The sequence below is a fragment of the Nestor notabilis genome, unplaced genomic scaffold (assembly GCF_000696875.1).
Source record: "Nestor notabilis isolate BGI_N333 unplaced genomic scaffold, ASM69687v1 scaffold15243, whole genome shotgun sequence".
In the NCBI taxonomy this organism is placed as follows: domain Eukaryota; kingdom Metazoa; phylum Chordata; class Aves; order Psittaciformes; family Psittacidae; genus Nestor; species Nestor notabilis.
In genome coordinates, this window is record NW_009921692.1 from 1 (window position 1) to 10,078 (window position 10,078).

Sequence of the window (10,078 nt, forward strand, 5' to 3'; positions counted from 1 at the left end):
CTGCGCGAACCCGCGCCCGGCGGTCGGGGCTTAATGTAGCGGAATGGGGGGGTCGGGTTTGCGTCTCGGAGTTGTGGGTTCGTTCTTTAGCTTTGCAGCTTCTCCTTCCGAAGGCGTGACAGCCTTCAGAGCAGAGCTCTGCGCTGCGGGTGCGAAGAGCTGGTGATAGTAATGCTTGAAGTGGGCAGTAGTGCATAGAATAAATCTGAACAGGTACTGCTGAGGTGGCAAACCAGCTCCTCCAGATTCAGCACTTCTCAGATCGGATGGGGCACACAGAGCTCATGGTGTTCTGTGCATGAAACTCTACTTGAAATTAGCTCAGGTGCACGGCTCTGATAGAGCTGAGTTTTATCTTTGGGTGAGAGGGAAACCCACGTATAGTTAATGTTGAAGTTTCATTTGGTGTGGGATAGGTGTTGTAAAGTTAGTAGCTGTTGAGTAAGATGCAGATGTAAGCAATTGCCCTAGTAATGTTAGGAATACCTAAGTGAATGATAAGGGAAATTATATAAGGGGTATGAATTCAGTGGGTAACTGCACAGGATAGAACATAGTCTGAGAAAAATCCTGGGTAGACAGCAAGGACAAGGAATGCTGTTGAGACATCATGGTTTGACTTGTTTGTCCTACACATACAACTCAAGTCTAATAACTTTATGCAGGGTTTTAATACTTAAGCTAAAGAGACTTTCTTTTAGGTATAATTCTGAGAAAACACTTCGATAGACACCTGCCATTTTAACCTGTAAAAGTCTGGTAGTTTCTTTTTCTCTGTGTGTAGTAACTTTCTTTTGGTGGGTCATTGTATAGTCTGGCTTTGGTTTTGTGGAGTTCTTTTTGAAGCTTGAAAGGGAGTTTTGTGATATAAATACATCAAGCACAGAGATTTCTTGTTTGTGGTGGAGATTTTAGTTCACAAAACAATCTGCTTTGTAAACTGAATAACAGCAGTAGTTGTAAGAACCATAGACGGGAAGGGGCTGATGATGAGAATCATAGTTGTAGTGAATAAAAGTAGGTGAATAAAGTAAGTACAGATTGCACAGAAGTAAGCAAATATGCTAAAGAATGAAGAGAGTGGATGGAAATCATGGAGTCACAGGCCAGTGCTTTCTGTCCTGGAGTACTTCTTACGGGAATATGCGGTAAGACTGGAAATGTGTTGGAAAAATCTGCAGAAAACAAGTTCCCCCCAAAGCTCTTTGTATGAGGTTCTCTGTACTCGGAAAGCAGTTTGTGGAAGCTGTGTCAGGAGGCAGCAGTGATCCTGTTTTTCCTGAGAAATGGGATGTTTAAGGGCAGGAAAGCTGCTCTCTCTTTCAGCTTTGCCAACCAAACTGTTGCAAGTGTGACTGGGAGGGGGTGTAGTGCAGGGTAGGGAGTTACATCAACCTGGATGTCTCTGTTGGCAGAGCTTATTATGCCGAAAACTCTAGAAACGGCAGGACTGTGGTGGTTGTCTGTGAGACGAGCTGCTTGTGGTGTGTCTTAGTCCTGGCCTTGATGACAGTCATAAAGCTCTAAAGTAGGCAATGGAGCCGTGAGGTCTTCTGGGACCATCAGTTGTCTCAGCTGTGCGTTTTTAGGAGGTTTTTGGGTGCGCCTCTGCTCCTCTAGAGTTCCCCTCCCTTGTGTTTGGGGTGGAATGAAGAACTGGTAACAGACTGTGCTGTCAATCTGCCTTAACACAAGTCCCAGTCCTGCAGATCGTGAAGGAGTCTCAGCAGCAGCACGGTTTACGACATGGAGACTTCCAGAGGTATAGGTAGGTAAAGAGTGTGGATGGCTTGGAATTATCAGTGGGACTTGGCTTACTTCATTTAGAATGTAAACTCACTGTAGCAGGCAACAAAAATGATCCACCACATAAATACCCCTTCACAGGTTGCTTCATGTGAAGTAGCATGTTTGTTTTTACATGAGACGTTCTGTGCTGTGACTCTTTCACGTAGGAGGTTACAGACTGGCTCTTACTTTTCCATTGCTTTTAAAAACTCGTAGTCACTGCACTCTTCCCGAAGTGTGTGTTCAATAAACAAACATAAAGCAAATAAACAGTAAGGAAAACATCAATCTGATTTTTTTTTTTTTTAACCTCAGGAATTATTACATGTCTTTCTTGTGTTCTATTCTAAGAGGGCTGACAAGAAAGCTGGAGAGGGGCTTTGGACAAGGGCCTGTAGGGACAGGACAAGGGGAATGGCTTGAACCTGCCAGAGGGGAGATTGAGATGAGCTCTGAGGCAGAAGCTCTTCCCTGTGAGGGTGCTGAGGCGCTGGCACAGGGTGCCCAGAGAAGCTGTGGCTGCCCCATCCCTGGCAGTGTTCAAGGCCAGGTTGGACACAGGGGCTTGGAGCAACCTGCTCTAGTGGAAGGTGCCCCTGCCCGTGGATGAGCTTTACGGTCCCTTCCAACCCAAACCAGTCTGGGATTCTATTAACCACTGGTTTACAGGTAGTTTCTGAACTACTTCTTGCCATATGTCATATGGAGTTCCTAGTTGTTAAAACGTTGCCTGTCACAGCCTTTAGTCTTTTTTTTTTTTTTTTTTTTTTTTTGGTTGGAGAGAACATTAAACAGAAACCAAATTGTCCTTTGGGCTAAACTGACTGTTGATTGCCTTTTCTTTAGAGGTTACTGCTCCCGTAGGCTGAGGCGGCTCCGGAAAACTCTCAACTTCAAGATGGGAAACAGGCACAAGTTCACTGGGAAGAAAGTAACTGAAGAGATTCTCTCAGACAACAGGTACAGTCACTGGATGGAATTGAGCACTCAGTATATCAGTGAATAGTTTCTTTTCAGTAATTCCTTTTCATGTGGGTGTGGTGGAAAACTGTTCTCTACAGTGTACTCAGGAAGGTTTCTTTTCAGAGATGGCTGTTGTTGATATTAATAAAGATGAAAGTTCAGGCTGCAATGTGGGGGGAAGAGGCACTGCTGGGATCCTGCTTCATCATGTGAACAAGTGAGAGAAGAGGGAGCAGCAGCAGCCAGTTCCTTCTCATCCCTCATAGTTGCTAAAATGGGTTATTTTCATAATCAGTTGATAACACTGATTATTTTCATAATCAGTTGATATGACTTTGATACAGCAGAAGAAATGCTTCTTGAGATCTGTTGCAAGGTGGCCATGTGGATGCTGAGAACATAAATGGGGCAGCCAGTGAGGGTGTGGTTCCCCTTTGAATAGAAATAGTGCAAGTTTTGCTTTAGATTTTCTAAATCTGGCACAATGCTTCTCTGATAAAGTATGTGGAGAGCAGACAGGATCTTGGGCTCATTTCCACCTTTTAGAAAGCACTTGAAATGTCTGTCTTGTCTTTTCCTGTGGGGAAAAGAGAGCAGGATGCTGTCTTCACCTGTGTTAAGAGGCCAGATGCATTATAGTGTTAGCGAGGGGGAGAGCACATGTGTTTACACATACTGAACCAGTTTGAAGAGCAACGTAAAGTCATCAGTCCTTTAGTAATGTCTATGGCGCTACAGTATCATATCAGATTTTCTTCCTCAGTTGGGTAATTGCATTTCTACAGGGAGAAATAGAGTAGAAACCAGTGAGGAATAACACGACTTTGTGTGCTTAGGATGTTAAGACATAAAAACATCTACCTTTTATTAACCAAGCTGAACTTTTGCTACCAAACTTGCAGATGTGATGCAATGATACCTGTTTCAATGGCATTATTTTGACATTAAACTTCCCCTGCAGGTATTTGCTGTTGATACTGATGGATGCAGAGAGAGCCTGGAGTTATGCCATGCAGCTGAAACAGGAAGCAAACACGGAGCCCCGCAAGCGGTTCCACTTGCTGTCTCGCCTGCGCAAAGCTGTGAAACATGCTGAGGAGCTGGAGAGACTCTGTGAAAGTAACCGAGTGGATGCCAAGACAAAGCTGGAAGCTCAGGTAACCACTGATCCTTGGATCTTCTTTCACAGCAAAAGCTGAACAAGAAACTTTTGGATTTTTGGTGAAGAGATTATGCCCATGGCAGGGGGATTAGAAATAAATGATCTTAAGGTCTTTTCCATCCATAACCATTCTGTGATTCTCATCTAGCAGAAGGTAATCCAAATTGACTGATTCTCAAACTGGGTAATGTCTCCCTTTGAATTGCTTGGACTTACATTAATGAAGCTGCTGGATTTGCAGAAATAACCAGCGGCACCAGCCAAGATAGGACCTGGTGTTTATAAGTTCAGTATATCAAATGATTGTCCTTGATCTGAAGCTTTCAAAAGTAAAAAGAATTGAGAGAGACTTAAGATGGTGGAACACAGCTTAAGAAACTATGCTTATTTATTGAGTTATTTATTCGTTAAATGCTTTAAAATAGCCACCTAGGACGCAGACTTGTGGCTTCAGTTCCTGGCACACAGAAAGCAATTGTGTTATGACACAGCGCAAAACCCCAAAAGTTCTTTGATATCAGTGGGCCATGGTGGTTGCCTGACAAGCCAGAAGCATCTTGGCTTTCATCTCCTTAGAAACGTAGGAGTGTCAGTTAAAAGAAAAGAAGGTGGGTAGCTGGTAACCCATAATCCAGATCTGTTGTGTTCTGTGGGAAGACCAGATGAAAAGGACAGGCCTTAGTCACTGACTTAGGCATCACAGCAGCCCTCATACTCCAGATTGTACAAACTAGGGTGTCAGTCCGGGGGAAGTTAACTTGTCCTTGTGCTGTCTGCAGGCATACATGGCTTATCTCACAGGGATGCTTCGTTTTGAACACCAGGAGTGGAAGGCAGCAATGGAGGCTTTCAACAAATGCAAGTGAGTTCCTCCCACTTCACCAGTTTCATTTATAAATAGTATTGGACCAGTCTCATAAGTTCATGTACTGTATGTACAGCAATTCTGTGAGTTGCTTACACATAACAGCAAGGTACTACTGAAGAAACAGTATCCTCCAGAGTAGAGACATAAACTCTTCCCTTAAGATAGCATCTCACAAATGAAACATTCTGCAGTGTTAATATTTATCCTCTGCTGTAGGACCATATATGAGAAACTGGCCAATGCTTTCACAGAGGAGCAAGCTGTGCTGTACAACCAGCGTGTGGAAGAGATCTCGCCAAACATTCGCTACTGTGCCTATAACATTGGTAAGGAAAGGGGGTACCTCATCTCCAACACAGAGCAGGGCTTGTTCATGGGAAAGGACTTGATAGTTGAATACCAATCTAAAAGACAGCGCAATGAGTCCATAATATTTTGGGCAGATTCTGCACACTTTATGGGTCAGTTTAGCAGTGAAGATACATACTTATTTTGCAGCATGTGGTTCTGCATAAAAGGAAAAACACCAGCTTGCAGGAGTTTGCTTATAAAGTCAGAATGAAATTGCAAATTTATCCCTTTTGTCCCCAAATTGCAGCATGAAATCTATTGTTGAGCATTTCTGTATTAAAACAATTGGTAAATTCAGATGTTGGTTTGTTAATTCTCTCAGGTGACCAGTCTGCCATGAATGAGTTAATGCAGATGAGACTGAGGTCTGGTGGCACAGAAGGCCTTCTTGCTGAAAAACTGGAGGTAACTTATTTGCATGCTTCAAGTTGACTATTGAGTGTAAGTGTTGCTGCAGCACATCATTCAAGAGCCAAAACACATGAGAGGAGAGCAAGCAAAGCCTGAGCTCTATGGGAAACCACACTTTTTCCTTGGAGCAACCTGGTCTAGTGGAAGGTGTCCCTGCCCATGGCAGGGGTTTGGAACCAGATGATCTTTAGGGTCTCTTCCATCCCAAACCATTCTAGGATTTATTCTATAATTTCAAGAAAGTCAAATGTAGTATGAATTTGAAAGATTGGATTTTGGATACCTTAAACTTCAAGCTCTTAAATTCAGTCCATTCTGTACAGGCATTGATTACCCAGACTCGAGCAAAGCAGGCAGCCACGATGAGCGAGGTGGAGTGGAGAGGAAGAACTGTCCCAGTGAAGATAGACAAAGTGAGGATCTTCTTGCTGGGGCTGGCTGACAACGAAGCAGCAATTGCTCAGGTAACCCAGAAGCCATCTCCAGTGCTGGTGTTCTGACCATCCTCTTTCTTTCAGTGTGCAAGATAATACATGATACCTGGACTAAAAGCTTTCAAATAATATTTCCTCAAACTTGGGGTTGGAAGGCTAGAAGTGGGAATATTGGCTGTAACTCAAAGCTTAAGTCTCAGTTGGAGGTAGCACCCACAATCTACTAGTAGTAGTAGTCTGAAAGATCTGTGCTGCCTGGAAGTGCTGCCTTTCAAGTGATAACCATTATTATTTGTAAGTCACTGGGATATGAAGATTCCAGTTTTAAGAGTAACTGGGTTTGGAGTTACTGTTCTAATTTCTCTAGGTATCTTGCTGAAATGCTCCAACTTCAGAGCACTCAAGAGATGTGTATGGATCATGTTTTTTCAGCACCAAAAGCAATTTGCCAGGTGCTGTGAGATTTACAGCATTCTTTTCTTGACTTACACAAATCCTTCAAAGCAAGAAGAGGATTACTGAGTGTCAGGATGTGAATCATCCTCAAATGTAACAGCTCTGGAACACGTGCAGTGGCACACACTATGTGTGTCTTCAGTATTGCAGCCAAGTTTTCTACATGGGGCTTCTTACCTTGGAAATGGTGCCCAGATGATGTATTTTGATTCCCAGTGGCTGCATACAGGTAGTGAATGGATCTTTGGTAACAATTGTTACCACTGATGCTTTTTTCAGCATCAAAACCCATTTATAACCAGGAGAATGATGACAATAAATAGAAATTTAATAATAAAATGAAAGCCCTGCAGAGGAATAAGGCCAGTGGCCAAGAGACAGAGATAGTGTTGGGAAGATAGTGTGAGTAGGATAAACTGGTTATGGCTGAGGAGGAAACATTGATGTTGGCCACTCTTGTCCTATTGTTCTGAATTGGAAGGTGCTATGTGTATTTTTGGTAGGTAGTACATTGGTATGACCAGCAGGTGGAAGTGCAGCTTAGACTTCAGTGTCCCCTATTGAATGTCCATCCTGCCAGGCTAGCAGTTGGAACTTTTCAGCTTAGCTGCCCTCTTTGTTCCGTAAAGCAGAACAGTGAGCTGAACTTGTTTTCTTCTTGGTTGGTGTTCCTTGGAGGCTGACTAAACACAGGAGTTCTGTGGAACCAGATCACAAGCAGCAATGGTGAGAGCTGAGCAGGCAGCAGCAGTATTTACATTCCTAGAGGAACAAAACTTGGCTTTTTGAAAGCAGTGGTGTCAGCTGTGATGGGCAGCCCAGCTTTAGCTAAATGCACTGTGGTTCCTGGGATCTTTGGCACCTTCTGCTAGTCTTCACTAAGTTGAAACCCTGACAAAACAGCAGTGCTGCGCAGGGTTTGATTAGGAGCAAACACAAATGGGGTGTTCTGGGTAAAAACGCAGGTTCTCATTGCAGTTATACCAATGCCTTCAGTGTATTGGTACCAGAAACAGAAATAAGCCAAACTGAAATATGAATCCACATTTAAAATTACTTATGGCAGTCCTTTTGTAGAATTGAATGACTTCCAGGGCCCATTGACTCCCAGCACGAAGAAGGGAGAAGGCTAAAGGGCAGAGTGATGGAAGTGTGCTCCTGTCTGGTATTGCCTCAAGGATTCTGTGGGCATCTCTGTGGTAACCAGGACTGTAGTAAAATGGGTGGTAATAACATTCAGAGGTGATCTACGAAGCTTTAGAACAAAGGAAAAGCTGGAAGTGAGCACTGCTAGGCTTTGAAGAATGGGTTCAGTGAGATCAGTTCCCTTGACCCGTTTAGAAAGAACCTCTGCTGTTCTATCAGGACACTTGAATCACCAGCCACAGCACCTGTATCTCAATTTTATGATCAGCTATCTCCCAAATCAGAACATACATGTATTTTTGCATAGAATCAGCTTAACCTTGGGAGTTCTTACTTAGAAAGGAAAGCCTTTATTTCACTGCATGGCCCAGCCCTTTCCCAGCCCTTTCCCTGTTTGTGCTTGACTGATGATCCAGCTCTGTTTTCATTTTTGTACAGTGCAATTGCTGTGCTGCTCTGGGTGAGGTTGAGAATGCTGTCAGACTCGTCCCTGCTTATTCTCAGGAGTCAGTCCCACCTTAAAACTGGCAGCAAATCTTGCAAAAAAAAAAAGCCTTCATCTCGGGTCAAGATACCTGAGGCTTTGTGAGGGAGTAAAATTAACATTCCTTAATGCTTTTCAAACCTGAGAAGAGGCAGAGGCTGCAGAGCTCTGTGGAAGATACACCAGTGAGTGTGGGTTTAGACAGCTTTTTCTTCATTTGGACAATTGCAAATTAATTGCAACAAACTCTCTTATGCTGTTCCATGATGTGGAAGTGATATTACACAGTGCATGTACTCTTTAATCCTTCCTTTGATTGCTTAAGGTTGAGGTTTGTTTCTGGGCAGGTTCCTCTTACTGAACTAAACCAGGGGAAGTTCAGGTTAGATAAGGCAGAAGTTCTTCACTGTGAGGGTGCTGAGGAGCTGGCACAGGCTGCCCAGAGAAGCAGTAAATGCTCCATCCCTGGCCATGTGCAAGGTCAGGTGGGACAGAGCCTTGGGAGACATGGTCTAGTGTGAGGCATCCCTGCCCATGGCAGGGGTTTGGAACTAGATGATCTTAAGGTCCTTTCCAACCCAAACCATTCTATGAACCAGTAAGAGCCTTGTGATCCCTATGTGATTACCTTCTCAGTCACTTGGATGGAAGTGGAGTTTCAGTTTGGGTGCACTGTTTAATTGTGTACATGATATATTAGTCCATTAGGCAGGACTCAGGCTTCAACTTGCTTTTTAGAAGTTGTTTTACGGTTTTGACTATGGGGCAGAAGGCCAAAAGCAGCTTCATTTTTTGACAGAACTTGTGGTGACAGCAGAAAAGCTCTGGGTCACTCCTGCTATAAACTATAGGCTTACTTAAAAAAATGCTTCAAACAAGCAAATTACTGAGCATTACTAGAGTGGGAGTGTAGAAAAGATAATCATCTACATGTTGTTACCACATGCGAGGTGAAATCAGCATAACAAGAGCAGTCTACATTGGTAGTTTGCCAGTTCAGTAATGCTTAGCTGCCCTTGTGGTGCTGGGCCTTTCCCCCAGTGCAGTCCAGCCCCAGCTGCTGCAGGGATGAGGTGGTCAGAGCTGTGTGTGATAGGCCTTCAGAGCTGCTGAATTCTTAGCACTGACCATGTTCCCCACAATTTGCCCCCTAGAACATACTGCAGACAGGTACAGATTGGGATTCTAGCTATCCATGGGTCTTGAAGCCATAATTTGGGAGAAACTTTGTTTAATCTCAGTTAATTCTTGCATTCTGGGATTCAAAATACAGTAATTTCTGATAGATGTTTTCTCTTTCCTTTGCTCTTAGGCAGAAAATGAGGAGACAAAGGAGCGTTTGTTTGAGTCTTTACTCAGTGAATGTAGAGATGCCATCCAGGCTGTCCGGGAAGAGCTGAAACCAGACCAGGTAAGCAGCAAACAGCAGTGGTTCTACTTTCAGAACACAGCATTTCTTTGGGACTCATTTGTTACTGTTGAGCTTGCTTAACAGTAAAAGTGAGTGGGATTCCTTGAAGAAAAAGACACGAAAGAGTCAATACCTTTGATTTTTATTATCTTCAGAACTGGAGAGAGTGAACAGCAATGTGAAGCCCTTGTTCTTTTGTCTGGAAATCTGTTATAACTCCCTGGTTTACCAACCCTTGAGTTGTTTCTCATGTTTTCAGTAAATTGCGCACTTGTTTGTCCCCAATTTCTGCAGAAGCAGCGGGAACACTCTCTGGAAAATGATTCTGGGAAGGTGTCCAACATCCAGTACTTACACAGGTAATAGTCAAACATTGCTGCGTGTTCTAGTGTGAAAAAGCCATGGTCTTATGTCAAGGTTTCATTTCTGTTTGGTTTTGCTTTTATGGGTTTTTTTTGTTCTTGGCGCTCAGTCTCAAAGGGTGGCTGTAATGGGTAAGGATCTGATTCATGCAGCACTGAGAACATTTTGCGTAAGAGTTTCATGTTGACCTTTCAGATGTGTTCCCCCCCCCCTCCCCCCACCCACCCTCACCACAAATGAA

General features: G+C 43.6%; 1 protein-coding gene across 1 annotated transcript in view; it reads left to right on the forward strand.

Annotated features, from left to right (window-relative positions):
* Positions 1–1,701: 1,701 nt before the first annotated feature.
* Positions 1,702–10,078, forward strand: part of SRP68 (signal recognition particle 68kDa) — a 12,406-nt gene continuing 4,029 nt past the window's right edge. The window contains exons 1-9 of the mRNA XM_010011265.1: positions 1,702–1,768; positions 2,635–2,748; positions 3,713–3,908; positions 4,693–4,775; positions 4,998–5,107; positions 5,455–5,537; positions 5,867–6,007; positions 9,376–9,474; positions 9,769–9,833. Of these exons, the coding sequence (XP_010009567.1) occupies positions 2,687–2,748; positions 3,713–3,908; positions 4,693–4,775; positions 4,998–5,107; positions 5,455–5,537; positions 5,867–6,007; positions 9,376–9,474; positions 9,769–9,833 (839 nt within the window). The 5' untranslated portion in view covers positions 1,702–1,768; positions 2,635–2,686. The remainder of the gene's footprint in view (positions 1,769–2,634; positions 2,749–3,712; positions 3,909–4,692; positions 4,776–4,997; positions 5,108–5,454; positions 5,538–5,866; positions 6,008–9,375; positions 9,475–9,768; positions 9,834–10,078) is intronic.